The sequence below is a fragment of the Brachionichthys hirsutus genome, chromosome 9 (genome assembly GCF_040956055.1).
Source record: "Brachionichthys hirsutus isolate HB-005 chromosome 9, CSIRO-AGI_Bhir_v1, whole genome shotgun sequence".
Classification (NCBI taxonomy): domain Eukaryota; kingdom Metazoa; phylum Chordata; class Actinopteri; order Lophiiformes; family Brachionichthyidae; genus Brachionichthys; species Brachionichthys hirsutus.
The window spans coordinates 3,869,581-3,887,384 of NC_090905.1; the positions used below are offsets into that span (position 1 = coordinate 3,869,581).

Genomic DNA, 17,804 nt, shown 5'->3' on the forward strand with positions numbered 1-17,804 from the left:
GACAGTTGTACAAGACTGCGTGGTCTCCGTTGGAATCGTGACCACGTCTCCACAGTCCAAAGAACTGGATGAGTTCCGGAGCCGCATGCCGCGGATATCCGTGCTGACACCTCCTTGTGTGGCATTCCCACCTTCTCTTCCCAAAAGCTCAGTCACCTTGTTCACCAGGCCAGCGTGTCTCAAGAGCGTCCTCAAAGTAAAGCTCGGCTTGTGAACCGCCCGGTCCGTACCTCCAAATCCAGAAACCCTCTTGGACATTTGGACGGCACGCTGGAGTCCTCTGCAACCCTGGCCCCCGAGTGGGACCACCCCTCTCCCTCACAATGCCCTGCCCCTCTGCCCACTCCTCCCGCCATACCTGCCTTGACCCCTCACCTGCCCCTTCCAGCAGTGCGCAGGGCATTGGAGGACGGCGAGGGAACAGCAGAGGAGGGGGCCCGGAGCAGTCAGGGCTCGCCCGACTCATTCTGCAAGGTGATGGGTCTTCTTGGGATGGGACACCGGCTCTTCGTCCCAAAGTTGTTGGCGGTGAGAGATGGAGAACGGGAAAACCGATGCTGGATTGGAGAAACTGAGCATGCAACGGGTAGTCTGCATGAAGTACAATGCCTGGATAGATTCTCATTCTCCTTGCTTGCACCACAAGATGGCGTTGTTGGCATGTGTGTCGTAACACACACAAATGCCGCTTTTTCAAAACTGTCTGGCATATCGAGCAACTATAGAGTTTTCACACTGACGGTTGTCCAGCACAGACCCAGCGACTGAGCAGCCAGACGGCACCGGCTGTTGCTTTTGTACTTGTAATATTTTGACGATTGTTTTAAAGAGAGAAGTGCTTTAAAACTGCAAACCTTCCAGTCGATCTCCTCTTCTAATCTAAATACTCGCACCGCTTTGTGAGACGGTAACTGTTTGGTGGCGGCTCTTCAAAGTGATGAATATCCTATAAATATGTAAATGTTTCAAGACCAGAACGCTCTCGGTAATGTACTTTGTCAAAAGGCATTGTGCACTTAGTTTGTTTATTGTAATTGATCCTATTCACATTAACGCTTCCTTTCCCCTCACGTTTTTTCTGTCTTGAACATAGAAATTGAATAACAGTATTTGGAAAGGGAAAGCTCCTTTCAGTGTCAGAGTCTCAGTAGCAATGCCCCTTATCTCTTGCCTCCTCGTGTCTCGCTCCAGACGTCTAAAGAGGACCTGTTGCAGGCAGACTTTGAAGGGGCTCTTAAGTTCTTCAGAGTCCAGCTCCCTAAACGCTACAGAGCTGCAGAGAACGCCCGCAGGCTTATGGACCAGGCCTGCAACATCAAGGTAAGGACCACATCAAGCATTCCTTTTATTGCATGCTTTTCCAAGTTATTTTATTTTAATTGTAAAATTAAGTTCTCTAAAACCTTTGTACAAATATACATTGATGGATGAACACACAATGTAATTATTTGTGTGGGTCTCTTTGTTGTCCTCTGAGACACCACCAACACCTTTTAACAGAAAGGTCAATGGTTTTGGAGCATGACAAGTACACTCTTGGTAAGTCTTCAACTTGCGCAGGAAAGGCTTTTACTCAGGGTTAGAAGTCGGGATGTTCCAAACACGTGATCGGAAATCGGGCCCGATCACGTGCTTGCAGAATCGATTGGAATCGGACGTTACCTCCCGATCAGGACTCGGATATATATGAATAATTATTTTCATTATTTTTGATCAGATCTGGAGTTGCGCTGTGGTGCAGTGTCGTCGTGTCTGTTGTCTTTCATCTCACTTTTGCAGATGAAACTATGGTTTACAGAATTTTCTTCAAAGTTTATCAGATTGTGTGGCCTCTAACATTCCAGCACATGCAGCCGCTATCATCCCCCTATTGAAATAAATGAGGCTGCTGGCATGTAGAGAATTTGCTAAGGTCACCAGAGAGTAAAAAAAACCCCACACTAATCCATGTGTGTGTCTGTGTTCTTGAAGTGTGTGTGTGTTTGTTGTGATAGAGGAAGGAAATACTTGACAGAGATGGAAGAGATTATCATCCCGTCTCTCTTACTCTGATTGCACACAGGTCCTGTTCAGAGTGAAGATTTATTTTGGTATTTTCTGACGAGCTGAGATGCTGCGTTGTGCTCAAGGGCATGCTGGCAGGACACGCGTCCTTCAATGCTGACAGTGATGCTCCTACCTCTCTTCTGTGATCCTCCGGTCTACACACAGGATATCCTGCTGTGCTACTCAATGTGCATTTCTCTCGGTTTGGTAGTCTTGCACAACCCTACAGCGATACAGTCTTTCGTGTGAGGACTTAGGTTGTATTTGTATATATGATTGTCGGAATTGTCCCTCCGGCGGTGGTGAAAGGCCAAAGTTAATGATTCAGATCATTTCGTTGTTTCTATTACTTCCTGCTCAGTTCATAGAAATATCTCAAACACATAGTCTCCTTGCCTGCAGGAACATTGAGAGGTTTTAAGGTAGAGTATACTCACAAAATACCTTATACCCGGTTTACGCATGAAAACTGCATGCTGTGTGTGACTGGCTCACCGTCTCTCTCTCTCGTTTTTAACAGTCACTCTTTTAACTTTTAAAATAGAAACACTCCCTGTGGATAAAAGTATATTGAGCAAGTCAGTCAGAGTCAGGGAGATTAAAATAGACCTGAGAATTATGCAAATGCTTTTCTTTAGCCTATCCTACCATGCCTTTGTCACAAAGCCTCACGCCAAACCCATCCTAGCCGCCTTTATGCATGCATACACCTATTGATGAGGAAAAAGAACAAGAGAGGGACACAGTATTGTCCTTTGAACAGTGTCTGAGGAGTTGCCACGTTTAAACCCCCACCAGAGAAAAGGAAACCAGCCTGTTCAAGACACTTTCATCCTCTAGGAGATTTTAACATACATGTTTTTTGTCCCACTCACCCCCTTGTCAATGATTTTATTGAAACAATTGACTCTCTTGGTCTCTCTCAGGCAGTCCAAGTTCCAACACACAACAAAGGTCATACCTTGGATTTAGTCCTGCACAGTGGCGTCACTCCTGAAAACGTAGAGATTAAGGATATCTGTGTGTCCGATCGTAAGGCCATTTTATTTAGTGCGATTTTATCCCCTCAGTCTTTTAATCACAGCGCACCCGTGTGCCGTCGGGTTTTTAACTCTTTGTCAAGTACCAAGTTTGTTGAGCGTTTTACTGCTGCTTCATTAACTGCTTTTACTCCACCTTTTAACATAGAGGAGCTGGTCTCTCTTTTTAACACTACTTGCGAGGATATTTTGGACTCTGTCGCCCCATACAAGACCAATAAGAAAAACAGAGCACCACAACCCTGGCTAAATGAGGCCCTAAATGAACTAAAGAGAGACTACAGGAGGAAAGAACATAAATGGAAAAAATCTGGTCTACATGTGTTTTATGAAATATGGAAAGAAGCTTTAAAAACATACCAGACATCAGTTAAAGAAGCAAGAGCATCGTTTTATTCTAACCTGATCTCAACACATAGCAACAATCCCAGAGCTCTTTTTAAAGTTTTAAATTCAGTCACACGCCCCCCCCTCCTGTCATTTTATTAACCCATCCTCAGAGCTGTGTGAGGATTTTTTAAAGTTTTTTGTGAACAAAGTCAAGGTCATTCGGGAACAAATCACCCCCCCAACGCGTGTTTTAGATACTTTCAGTAACATCGACAGTTATTTTAGTAACTTTGAACCGGTTTCACCGTCTTTTTTAACTGAAATCATTGCAGGCATGAAATCTGCAACCTGCAGCATTGATTCGATTCCCACTAAGTTTTTAAAAGAGGTTATCAACACTGTTGGACCCAGCATTTTGACAATTACTAATTGCTCCCTGGAGGAAGGTGTTTTCCCTTCAGTTTTTAAACATGCTGTGGTCCAACCTCTTCTTAAGAAACTGAACCTTGACAATACTGTTTTAAGCAATTTTAGGCCCATATCAAAACTTTCTTTCTTATCAAAAATTTTAGAAAAAGTGGTTTTAACGCAGCTCTTAGATTTTATGTGTCATAATAATATATTTGAAGAGTTTCAGCCTGGTTTTAGAGCACGGCACAGTACTGAAACGGCACTTCTCAAAGTATCAAACGATCTTCTTTTAGCTGTTGACAGGGGGGAAAGTGCTGTCTTAATTCTTTTAGATTTAAGCGCAGCTTTTGATACAGTGGACCATGTGATTTTAATTGATCGTTTAAAAACATGGGTTGGGATCACGGACAAGGCACTAAGCTGGTTCGAATCATATCTTTTTAAAATAACTTTTGCAGTCAACATAGATAATTATGTTTCTTCTAAAGCACCCATCAGCTGTGGTGTACCGCAAGGTTCGATTTTAGGCCCAATTTTATTTTCAATTTACATGCTTCCGCTGGGCCAGATCATCCGGCGGCATAACGTCTCCTTTCATTGTTATGCAGACGACATACAGATATACCTTCCCCTGGTGACCCAGCAAGCCTAGCTGCTGTTTTTAATTGTCTAGACGATGTTAACTGTTGGATGGCACATAACATTCTTCAATTAAATAACTCCAAATCAGAAATCATTCTATTTAACCCCCCTGATCCCTTCTGTCCTTCAGTACTTGGTCCACTATCACATAACCTCAAACCCACTGCAAAAAACCTGGGAGTTATATTTGATCACAATCTGGACTTCACCTTACATATCAATTCTACAGTTCGATCATGCTTCTTTCACCTCCGATTAATTACAAAAGTAAAGCACATGCTACAACAGTCAGACCTGGAGAAAGTAATCCACACACTCATCTTCTCAAGACTCGATTACTGCAATTCACTCCTGTCTGGCACAAACAACAAATCACTGCCCCGCCTCCAACTAGTGCAGAACGCAGCAGCTAGGCTTCTTACTGGTTTTAACAGACGCCATCACATCACCCCAGTCCTTGCTTCGCTGCACTGGCTGCCAGTCCAATTTAGAATTGATTTTAAAATTTTACTGATTGCTTTTAAAGCTCTTATGGGTCTGGGCCCAACTTATATTTATGATTTATTGACTTTATATGAGCCCCCCCGCAGCCTGAGATCCTGGGGTCGAGGATTTCTGGTCGTTCCGAAGTCGAGGTTAAAATCAAAAGGTGACAGAGCATTCGCCATCAGGGCCCCTCGGCTTTGGAACGACCTGCCTGAAAATATAAGGCTTGCAGATTCAGTTACTTCTTTTAAAACACTTCTAAAAACGTATTTATATAGACTGGCTTTTAATTGATGGAGTCCACTGTTTTAATTACTTTTCATTTACTTAAATTAAACTTTTTTAAATGTATTTATTTTTATATTTTGAACATTGTTTTATTATTTTATGATTATTGCTGGGTACCTAGTCTCATCGCTTGTGCCCTGACGCCACTGTTGCTTTTATACACCCATTTTACATTGATTAATGTTTGTTTAATATGTATTTTTGTTTATATGATTGATGTTGATTTGTTATTATCTGTTAAAGCACTTTGGGAATTTTATTTCTAAAAAAAGTGCTATATAAATAAAGGTTATTATTATTATTATTATTATTATCTCTGTTCACCCCCTTTTGCAAATTTTTCTCTGTCTAAATCGGATCAGCTGAACTCTGTGAGCTGCTTAAGTCATCGAAAGAATTCACTGGCACCTTGAATTGAGGAACACAATGGCCAACAGGGTGGCTGTGCCATTCGGGGGGTGTTGGGGGGGATTATGTGAAGAATTTGATTTTGTCAGCAGTATTAAGCGTCCACCGGAGGGATAATGTTGCATATTCGTTTGCTGTCCAAGGTTTCACAGATTAGTCTTTTTTTATTAATCCATCCAAAAGAAAATCTTAAAATTTAAGAGGAGGAAGAAGAGAGATGGAAACATAGAGGGACTGAAAGACAGAATAATTTACAGATAATGAAGCGCCCCAATGAACAGTCTTATATGGGTGGACAAAGAGGCCCAGTATAATTTAAGATAACTATATTAGAGAAATCAGAAGCAACAGCAGGCGAATGAATAAAATAATTTACTAGTCTCAGTTCAGTTCTTAGATATCTTATGTAGGACTAAATCTCAACACAGTGGTAGTGATTCAGAACGATGATATTATTCTGAGAGAAGATTGGAAATTATAATCAGCCAACAGGAGGAGCCTGTCCTCGTTGTCAGGTAGTTTTTAGCGCCGGGTCATTTGGGCGGCTGGTAAAGTATTCAGGAATTATATGCGACAGCCTAGAAATTGCTTTTACTTCCGGGGTTTACTGTTGGAAAGAGCAGCAGCAAATGACAGTCGTTGATCCGACAGCTTCCTTCCTGTCTCTCTCAACCTCAAGCACAGTCACATAGTGTAGATGTGCAAGCTGGCTGGCACGTTCACATTCACCGGCAGCAAGAAACAGCAGAGGGGGGGGTGATAAGAGGAGTACAGGAAGTAGGTGCTTAGTGGAGAGGAAGAAAAAGCAAACTCACCATCCTTTGTCACACACTTCTAGCATTACAGCGAGAGAGAGAGAGAAACAAACAGGTGTGTTGTGCTGCTCGCCCCTCCTCTCAGTGGGCGGGGCCCGGATCCCGAGGGACTCTTGAAAGCAGCCAGTCGCCTTCTCCGTTCTCAGGGAGAAACAAAACCTGTCCGCTGCAGCTGCCTTTTTAGCTTCTCGACCACTTCTCTTCTTCTTCATCCTGTCTTCCTCCTCGCTCCTGGGAGCAAAGAGGAGTCAAGATGATGCAGGAGGTGTCCATCATGGTTGCTTACGATGCTCATGTGGTAGAGCGGCCGGGGGAGGAGGACACCTTGGCTTGCTTGGTCGCCCACTCGAGACCTCTCAGAACTCCCAGACCTGTGGTAGGTTGAGCCTCCCCTTTCTTTCTTTTAATGGATTTCTTCTTCTTCCTTCTACTCAGTCTTCCAGCCCGTTTTCCCTGCTGGGCGTGTGTGTGTGTGTGTGTGTGCGTGTGTGTGTGTGTTCCTACTCAAGTAGCTTCTGATGTTTTAGCTCACGGAGCTTTATCAGTCGCTCCAGTTTGTGGCTGAGAATTTAATTCAGTTACTCATCTTAATCTGGAGTCAATGGAGACCTTGTGTGTGTGTGTGTGTGTGTGTGCGTGTGTTCCATGTCCTAGTTTTTCCTGAGATGCCTATTTGGTTATGTCCTCATTTTAATATTCCAACTCCCGGACTTCCACCTGACGTGAGTGGAGGTCACCCTCCACACACTCATTCACACAGAGTCTTTCTGGAAGCAGGGTACCTACCGGGGCGTGAGACTACAACACTACAGTGTGTGTGTGTGATCTGGGCTCAGAAGTGTGTGACCAGTTCCATTTTCTGCTTCAGGGACAGACGTCGGAATCTAAGAGTGGGCTCAGGCTCTGAGCATCTCTGGTCACCTTACCTGCCTTTTTTGTCCTCTAACCAATCGCGAATATTTCTCTGGATGTTTTTGAAACGCAAGCAAAGACGATGCACAAAGTTTGAGCCCTGATGCTTGTCGTACGTCCTCGGCAGAGCAGGCTCCTTCCCTCCCTTGCTCCGGATAGTTCAGGGATATCACTGTGTAATTTAGTTTGAAAAATGTCTGCGTTTTTTAGAGGGATTGATATTCTGATAATTGTATTGCCTATAAATTATTCTAGCACCGTGATAGAAACACGACATCGATGTAAGGAGCTACGTGAAGCCTGAGCGTTCCATTAATCCTGAGTGAAGCGACGACGGAACGTTGTAGCTCGTTTCTCTACTTATTGTATCTAATGGTTTTCACCGGAACTGGAATGACAGCAGAAACAGCGGATTCAGAGGAACACAAAATATTTTTTCGGAGGTCATGGGGTTGAGGAATTTGTGTGATTGGAGCTGCGACATCTCTGCATGCTTGCGTCACGGCCGTCGCTCTACCAAAGCCAGCGTTGCATTACAACTCATCACGGAGCCATGCTGCCGGGCTTGTGTGTGTGTTAAGGGTGTTGGAGAATATAATCAATGAATTCTGGTTTAATGAGTAACCTAAAGAGAACTCTGTGGATTTCACTGGCTCATGGTGTAAAATATAAACGTGTTGTTGTGTTAAAAAGAATGACTCTGATCTGTATCTTTGATACCACACTGAGGAAGAGCCGCTTTAGCGTCTCTAAACTTTAACATTCTGTTTTTATGAACCTACGGAATTGCGTATCAACCCCCATCGCATCACATACAGGAAGCTTGGAAAATATGACAAATGTCTCAAGTCGGTGGAATAGACGCTGCAGGAAAATGTTTGCAGGCATTAGAGGAGCATCTGCGAGGATGCGAAAGCAGCGGCGGGTTTGAGGGCGTGTTTGACTCTCAAAATCACCACGGAAAATCTGGAGGCGGCCCAAACCTCAGGAGACGCGTCAATATCTCTCCCCCCCTACGTCTCCTGTGCATTCAGTTATTGTTGTTGCACATCAACGTAGGGCTGATCCGGGCGCACGGTCGTCAACACGCACCCACAGGTGGTTCGGAAAGGCTGGTGCGTTCAAATCATGTCAGAAAGTCCAGCGTCTTCGCAGGTGTTAACAACAGAGGCCAAATAAAATCAAGCTGCTTTTTTAGGTATTCTCTAAAAACATGACATGATAATAATAATATTCTTACTTTATAAATATCAACTAAAACATGTCACTTTCATCACATTGACCGACAAGAAAGTAGGAAAAACTTTAGTGAGTTAAATGATTGGATTTATTCACAGATCTCACGGCATCCATAAGGAGTCGGCGCCTGCAGGGATGAAGCTGCCCACACAGATAACAGCACAATGAGATTACATGGTCACGTTCATTCACTTCAGCGGTTCCTGGGTCAGGCGTTGACCCGCAGGTCAGTGAGGAGAACAGGTTGCGACTCCCTCAGTAGGCAGTGAACAGCCAGCTCAGTGTCCCGCCTCCGCGAGGTAAAATGCATCCCTCGATCCAGGATGTTCTCTGTTTAATGTTTCAGAACAGCCACAGCTGTTATCCAATTATTTTTACTGTACAAACCAGTGAAATTAAAACGAGCAGACCGATGAAGCAGAAAAGATGACGCTGACATAAAGCTTAAAGCAGTGATCTGAAATATTTCCTATCGGATGACTGTACAGCCTGTTCCTTCTGAACGGTGATCCCACACGTACCCAATTAACTCATGAACGCTTCTGCGCTCGCCGTTCTGTCTCGTTGCGCTTTCTGCCCGCATGAGAAATGATGCGTTTTGAGTTTGGTCTTCCATCTGCTGTTTCATACGTACACGACAGATAGATCAGGAGGAAGTCGGCGCACAACTGTACGTCAACCACTTTCATTATTTAGTTCCTGTTTGTGGGCCGCCTGTAGCTTTCTGACTGAAACTGAGTGCAGCGAGGGAGAGTTCAATCTTGATTGCTTTTAGGTCAGACAGCCGATTCCGTTGTCTCACACCTCGGGAGGAAATGAAATGCTTGTTGTGTAAATAGAATGTTTCTGCTGTCTGTAAAGAATTTATGATGGGCTGCTTTATAGCCAGATGTGCCAAATAGTGCCTCATTTTACTGCCTGTGCTGCGTGGAGCTCCTGTATTTTCATGTCATACAGTGTGTGAAAAGAACACAGGTAGAGACACGGGTCATAAACGTACATGGGTTAGACGGTAAAATAGAAAGTTCTGACTTTGTGTTCACATCTGAGTGCTGAATGGATGCTAGCACTCCTAGCTGCAGCAGACGTCTGACGTCTCGGCTTTGTGCTGCGCCTGCGAACGCTGGAACGACGTAGTCGGGAGATTCAAGTTTCATTTTGCCTTAGCGATAATCCCTCATGTTGTGTTTTTAAAATGCATGTCTGCAACTTTGCCCCCCACCCCCTCTCAGAAGAGCTTGGCCTCGGCTGGTGTGTCAGTTCAGCTTTATTAAATAATGGCTTCGACCTTTCTGATGTTTTCAGGTGCCGACTAAAAAGCTAAAGAAGTTTGAGAAGGAATATCAGACCCTGAGAGAGGGTCAGCTGCAACAGGAGGATCCTATTGACCGATATCAGGTAAGATAAGAAACCCACACACTCTATTTATTTTTGTTTTATTTCATACTTTTACATTGTTATATTCATGCTGATATGTTGGAGAAATGCATGAAATGAGCCCATCCCCCCCTCCCGTGTGGTGACGTCACTGAAGCAGATAATGTGTATTAATGTTTCTAAGATTAAATCATCTCCTTTTGAATATAATAATTGGTGTTTGTGACGCTGTTCCGACTTGAAAGGCGACTGTTCACACAGGACAGGCTTTGATTGTTAGTCTCTAGCATGTGTTTTTGTGGCTGCGTCAGAGGATTCTTGCTGCCGACAGTGACGTTACCTCCAGAAGGTAAAAGCTGAAGAGGAAGGGCAGATATTTAAAGACGGAGAAGCAGCATCTCTTTCTTTAATTTGCTCTTTCCGAGCAGGATTTCATTCTTTTTCCGTCCTTGTCTTAGCTGAACATATCGGTGTGCCTCGAGCGGTCTGGTCAGTAGAAGTCGAAAAGGAAGGAGTTAAATATTAACAAAGACAAGAGATGGAGAAATCTTTATATTAAAAAATTCATTTCACTCCAACCAGGAAGACTTTTGTAAAGGGAGAACCTACCAGTAGAGATATTTTTATTATACACAGCCGATCAGAAGCTGCCGGTTCTGGAGGGAAGGAAGGAAGGACTTGTATTATAGACAAGATGCTGGCTCTGACGCGTCTGTAACCGCTGGGCATCCTGTCTTACAATAAAAAGACAAACAGGAATACTGCTGCATGTAAATCGGTATCAAATGTGACGTCGGTTGTTCTGCGTCTCCTGTAATTCAGCTCTCATGTTTTTTTGAGCTGCTTTCGCTCTTTATTATGCTGTGGAATAAAAAGCATTGGTAAAAAGGGAAAAGAGCCAGGCTGGCGAGCGTCATCTGCCGAAGGGAAAGTCCTGTCAGGATCATGTGTTCATGTTTGGTCCGTGCTGCTGCAGACACTTGAAGCCTTTGTGACCGGACTGCAGCACGGTAAGCTGCCTCTACTCCTGCGGACACTTTACAGTGAGGCATCTGGGGGCTTTCCTAGGGTTGGGGGCTTTAACTGATCTTAAACCTCGATGCATGTTGTGTTGTGTGTTCTGAAAGATCCGCCTCCTGAGACACTGCTCTGCTCGCAGGAAGTAGTTCAGTAAAACTAGCAGCACACAAACGGTCCCGAACATGGGACAGAGTCCGCACCTATGTCGATGGATGATCAGCCGCATGTGTATTTGTATAGCGGGCATTATTATGTGAGGGGTATTGTCCTATTGTCATAATCTAACTGTAGGTTCTGTTCACATACGTCCATGTTTGAACCAATGAAGCAGATTAGGAGCAGGAGATTAAATTGTTTTAAAGAGATTTCAGATCAGGTGATGCTGTTAACCGTCATGTGAGGCTGTTTACAGGCAGCAGTCATGAGACTCCACTAAGTGTCTGCACTGAGGACATTAAGATGACGATGGCTGTGTGTGTGTGTGCGTGCGCGCGCGCAGAGGAAAGCTTGTTGGTTATAAGACATTTAGCTATGCCTAAAAGGGAGCAGATCGGAATGAGGGATTTGATTAGACCAAAAGCTCCTCCTCTAATGCATCAAACAAACATTATCAGACGCTAAATATTAGCATTTGGATATTCCTGTCATCATTTTAATCAAGCGTGTGTGTGTGTGTGTGTGTGTGTGTGTTTATCCAGAGGGAGAATCGGCGTCTCCAGGAAGCCAGTATGCGCCTGGAACAAGAAAATGACGACTTGGCCCACGAGCTGGTCACCAGTAAGATCGCCCTCCGGAACGATCTGGACCAGGTGAGAACGGCACGGCCACGGCTCCGGTCTGAAACTCGCTAGGCTGTGTGCCAGCGTTGGTTCGTGTGTGTGTGTGTGTGAAAGCGGAGGCTTTAATATGCAGGTTCTCTGTGGTCGTGTTTGTCCTCAGGCGGAAGACAAAACGGACGTTTTGAACAAAGAGCTGCTGAGCACCAAGCAACGTCTGGTGGAGACGGAGGAGGAGAAGAGACAGCAGGAGGAGGAGACAGCTCAGGTAGAGTTTCACCTCCACTTCCCCTCTCCTGCTGAAGGTGAAGCATCTGATTGTGGATACTTGTTATTAAAGAAAAAATAATTTTACCAGCTTTTTATGAAGCAACAGGTTATGTGTCTCTTTTGTTACTTAAATCTGAGGCGCAGATTTTTGGCCATTTTCAGTGGCCAAAAAAATGTGATGTCATCAGCAGCAGGTCATTTATAAATTCCATAAGTCACTATCTCGTTATAAAATAGATTTGATGTTTTTGTCCTCTGGTGTCTTTCAGCTGAAGGAGGTTTTCAGGAGGGAGCTGGAAAAAGCCGAGCTGGAGATCAAGAAAACCACGGCGATCATCGCTGAATACAAACAGGTCAGACATCCTTATTTCTCTTTCCTTTTTCTGTTCATATTCCTTGAATTCATGTCATTTCATTGATTAGCACGTTAAATATAACTCCCAATTTAAAACGTATATAATTTTTTTCAACATGATTCGCTGTTACAGACGACACAAAAACACAAAGCTCACGCCGGTCATTTAGGTTTTCCTGAAGTTCTAAATGCTGTCTCTGCATCTCTTGTCTTTTACTTCTCTTATATAACCCGACTTCCTCTCCGCGTTTCAGATCTGCTCCCAGCTGAGCACCAGGCTGGAAAAACAACAGGCGGCGACGAAAGAGGAGCTGGACATCGTCAGGGTGATATAAATGCACAACCGCTGCAGATGGACCGTTTCTACATGCGCTCGTGTTGTCGCCCTCCGTCTCCGCTAACGGACGCCTGTTTCTCTTGCCCGTCCAGACTAAAGTCACGGGCTGTGAGCGCTGCAGAGACCTGTTCAGCACCCTGGGCTCCCTCCAGGAGTCGTCCCCCAGAAAGGACAGGACATCCAACGAGCCGCTGGACGAGGAGAAGGATGGACTGAAGGAGCAGCTCCGGCAGCTGGAGCTGGAGCTGGCGCAGACCAAACTGCAGCTGGTGGAGGCCAAGTGCCGCATCCAGGTGAGGAGGCCGGGGCAGCTTCACGGTCACGTGACAAACCAGCTAATGAGAGAACAAACGCTTTCCTCCTCGTTGCTCCTCTCGTCACTGCAGGAGCTCGAGCACCAGAGGGGGGTGTTGATGAACGAGATCCAGGCGGCCAAGAACTCCTGGCTCAGCAAGACTCTGGGCTCCCTGAAGAGTTCCGCCTCCTCTTCCTCCAGCTCCACGTCCCAGACCCCGTCGTCTCCAAAGGAGGGCCCTGCCTAGACGCCTCCGCAGGATGCACACGAGAGCCGAGGAACACGAGTTCAGGAAACAAGCAGTGGAGAAATGCAGTATTCCTTTTTGTTTGTTTGTTTTTCGATGGTGGCCACGGAGAACTCGCCAGCCTCTCTGACTGCTGTCGAGATGAAAGAAGAAACGGGCGGGGGAGGGGACCACCCACCTGGCGATGAGACAGGTGATCGTAAAACGTCAGTGTGGCGTGAAACTCGGCGGTCCTTTCCGATGCTGTTTGTTGTTAAGGCTCCTTGTTATGAAAGCTGACAAAGGCATCCCCTCATGTAGGTGCACAATTTAGCTCCCCCGCGTGGCCAAACTTTGCTATTGCGGCTTTATAGAGTTTTTGCTGAGATTCAAACCTGCTTTCAGTCTCACCATCTATCCATAGTTTCAATTCTAGTGAGACAACTTAAGCTGTAGCGATATTGTAAGTTCACTGCGTACGTCTACATTAACATGTGAAAAAGGAATACTGCATTCAGAGTCCAAAACTAGAACAACACAACAAGTTGTATTTCTTTATAGTAATATAACGTTAAACAATTGTTGTCATATAAATATGTATAACTAATTATTGATTTTTTTTTTTGTAATACTCTTGTACAGTTCTTTAACAGAAGAAAAAAACACAAGGAAATGTTCTGTGTTTTTTTGGTTATGTTATGTTTTTACTGTTGGAATTTGAATGTCCTCTCTTTGTAAGTGTGTGAGATCGATCAGGTCAAGTCCAAACTCTAAAGAACAAAAGTGACGATTAATAATGCTCCTCCTGTTTATTCACCGACACGAGGTCTGTAACCTCAGATTTTAATTGCTTTTTTTTAATCCCAGTTCAAACTCATGCCAGTAAATCTATTATTGGCACTTTTATGTTTTGTGTCGCTGCACACAGATTTCAAAAATCCATCCATCACTCTCTGCGCAGTTTGGATAGTTTCCCTCTCCGTTAGTTTTTAAATCCCGGTCCCTGTTCTTTTAAGTTGCGCTGGGTGTCACCAGTCGTTGTTGTTCGTTTTCAGGTTTGTGTAAACTCTTTTAGAAGAAGCCGTTTTCTAAAATCAGTTTATTTACAGAGAAAAAAAAACATCTTGATATTTCACCGCAGGAATAAAAGAGAAACTGACTGTATCTGTCTCTGCATGAAATATTAAGTCTACACATCAAGCACATCATTAATATGAAAGATTCTGTTGTATCATTTCCCCCATTGTTCCCACACAGACCTTTAAGCCTCCAGCATATCTGTATGAACGTATTCTTAGACCTTTGTCAAATTAATAATTGTTACTTAATCATCTTAGAATGATATAAGAGTAGGAATTTAGATCAATGAATATTTATCTGTAAGAAGTTAGAATTCACAACCAACTTCTGACACGTTTAGCAGAGGAACGTCAGACGAACAGCAGCCAGTGTTTCATGTAAAAGAACCTTCAAGGTGAAGCTAAATGGAGCTGCTTTCAAGCAAAAACAAATAAACCAATACATAAATGACCAGTAATTGTGATAATCCCGTCCACTGACGTATGGACTCAAGGAGGATTGATAAAAGCGACAATAAAAAAAAACACAGAGTGTTTTACTTTAACGTGAATGAAGCTGCCGCGTCTGTGCCAAATGTCCCGCCCTATTCTCCCTCTGGACGTGCCTGAAATCGCCCTTTGGACTCAGGCCGAGCCCATTTGTAATAGTTTGTGACTGGATGTGTGTTGGATTTGTGTGTTTTGCACTTTAATCCAAGTTTGTGTAAAAATGTTTTCTTCTTCACGCGGCTGCCTTTTTTTTTGGTTTTGTTATTGACTGGTGACGGGAACGCTGTGGGAGAGCGTCTAGCTGTGCCATAAGAGGCCTCCCCTCTGCTCCGTCCACAGTGGTCTTCCTCCGTGCTGCAATGATTTGAAGCAGCCTCACCGACAGCGACGTCATCACAACTCTGCTGAGTATTACTTTCAGAAGTCTGTTTCCTTTATGTCTGTCAGGAGCCTCCCAGTAAAACCACAGCACAGCAGCCCGTCCAGACAAAATGCATCAATGAAAGGGAGAAACAGGAAGTGGACTAGCTGAATGTCACTTACTTCCTTTTGCATTTCCTTGACATTCCTCCCTCACGATCTTGCATCATTTTGTTGGTTTACACCATGAAACGGTTTCAACGTTTGGCCATATTGAGGAAAGCTCCTCCTTCTTGTGCACTAGAGCCACGTTTTGACACTATTTGAAATTGTGTTTGTTCAGAAGTTTTCCTTATTACAGAACATTATTTTTATTTGCTAATTGTTGCAGAGAGGAAGCACCCAATGTATTTGCCATTAGCAGGTCACGTCAGTGAGCAGAGGGCGAATCAGAGGTGTGTTTACTAGTTACAGGTAGCTGTAACGCCGCAGTCCTGACCGCTCCTCTGCTGGTTCGACTACAACGCTGCTCGCTGTACAGTAACTGTATGATGTAATTTAATAAATTACCGTTCTTCCTGTTCATTTGTGCACTTTGACCTTTTACTGAACTGCAGAAAATTAACTAATTATTCAGTGAACCAAAATCATCCTCCAGGATCTGAATAAGAACTCTAAAACAGTGAAATCTGCAGAACAAGCAGTATATAAAAATAATAATATGACTGACAGCACAAACACCACAGGCTTCTGTCTGGACTTCATACAGAAGAACCCATTACATCAAATTTAATGGTAAAAACAGAGTTCAGATCAGGGGCTGATCAATACATTTTTAAAAAACAAAAACAAAAAAATTATTTAGCAATTACAAAATATAAACTTGAAGAAATCACCTGTCACGTCTGCCAAAGCTTCAGTTACAAAAATATAAATTTTAAAAAGTGACATTTTTATTGATGGACAAATTATAAAAGCCTTAAATGTTTTCAAATGGACTAATTCATTTTGATCATTGGAAACGTTATGGTATGCAAAAAAGTACGCAGTTTGAATCATTGCATTAATTTATTAGAAGGTTTAGACGGGAGGTCAGAGTTAATCATCCCTCACTGCGCAAACGATAGTGGTTGATGTACAAAGACACAATGCTGAGACACCCTGAAATACACACACACACTTACCGGTACAGTCGTGCATTAATGCACAAACACACACACACACACCTTCTGAACACACTCGAGACCTATTCAGGCTCCTTCTACATTTGTATGAAGATCACTGTAAAGAGTAAGCAACCATTAATAACCCCACTGTTTGTCATCTAAGGAGTAATAGTAATGCAATAATTCTCCTGTCCTGCTCTCAACATCCACCAGAGGACGCTCTAGACTTGTGGCTGAAGCTTGGTTCGTTCTCCTGAGGCCTTCGAGCATGTTCATCCTCCAACTGAAGGAATACACACAGTAAGTGTCACTCAGCAGCCTTTAATACCAGAATGTGTTCATCAGTTAATGACGATACCAGCCGTCGGATAAGAAGCTTGCTTCCTGTGTGTGTGTGTGTGTGTGTGTGTGTTCATATGCTTTTGCTAGAGGGTTATATTCTATATTCCTTTGTTATTTAAACGTGTAGAGAAAGCAAAAAAATATCTTGAAAACACACTGGTTATGACTTGGCAGTTAGCACCGTTGCCTCAAAGCAAGGAGGTTGCAGGTTCAAATCCGACTTTGCGGCCTTTGCATGTTCTCCCCTGGGTCTGCGTGGGTTCTCTCCAGGTTCTCCGGGTTCCTCCCACACACACAAAAAAAACATGCACCCTTAGGCCCAGGTCATTATTGAAAAAGAGAATGAATTCTCCATTAACTTACCTAGTTAAATTAAAAAAATCTATTTTTGAGATCCAGACATTATTTTGAGATTATAATCCAGATTGTGTTCAATTCATTCACTGAGTTTTAGTCATTTCTGATGGCGTCATTGACCCGTATTTCTTCTGATTTCTAACAATGAACTGAATTATCCCTGAGCTATGATGAGTACACACACACACGACATGTGTGTTTGCTTTGCTGCCTGTTTTTTCGGATGCAGCCCCGCAGTTTCAGTCCGGTCAGTCTCACAACGTCTGACGATGACAACCATATCTCGTTTTGTAGTGAAGGTGCTGAACTTGAGGTGATAATCCTGTTTGATTACTCGTGTTTTTGGTGAAATCATTTTCATATTTTTAGTCCTCTAATCTGTTATGACTTGCAGTAAATTGTATTTGTATGAAACCACCAACTGATTTTCAGCTTGTGGGTGTAAACTTAAACTCCCCAGGTGTGATGAGACAGTAAATTATATTTGTGTTTCACCTGAAAATAAATAGCTGTTAGGTGTTGTGATTTGTTCCTCGGCGACCTGTGACTCATCTCAAAACGCCCGGTGTGTCATCATGGTCGATACCTGTTTATGACCGCAAGCAACAAACATGCGCCTAGCAGGAATATCAAGGGAGGTAATGGGAGGATTCAGCAGACATCTTGTTTTCTGTTTTTCCTATAAGAAACTTGAACTGAAACTGATCTTCAAGTTTGTTCAGTTAATTCCTCACCACA

At 43.6% G+C, this 17,804-nt stretch overlaps 1 protein-coding gene across 2 annotated transcripts in view; it reads left to right on the plus strand.

Moving 5' to 3' along the window:
- rabgap1l (RAB GTPase activating protein 1-like) overlaps positions 1-15,786 on the plus strand; it is a 61,732-nt gene extending 45,946 nt beyond the window's left edge. Inside the window, exons 14-21 of one of the 2 annotated variants that reach the window (XM_068743046.1) lie at positions 1,192-1,320; positions 9,923-10,015; positions 11,713-11,823; positions 11,954-12,058; positions 12,330-12,413; positions 12,670-12,741; positions 12,845-13,045; positions 13,139-15,786. In XM_068743046.1, the coding sequence (XP_068599147.1) occupies positions 1,192-1,320; positions 9,923-10,015; positions 11,713-11,823; positions 11,954-12,058; positions 12,330-12,413; positions 12,670-12,741; positions 12,845-13,045; positions 13,139-13,294 (951 nt within the window). In that variant the 3' untranslated portion in view covers positions 13,295-15,786. Of the gene's footprint in view, positions 1-1,191; positions 1,321-9,922; positions 10,016-11,712; positions 11,824-11,953; positions 12,059-12,329; positions 12,414-12,669; positions 12,742-12,844 lie in introns of both variants that reach the window. The other variant, XM_068743045.1, reaches the window with a different exon arrangement.
- Positions 15,787-17,804: the final 2,018 nt, after the last annotated feature.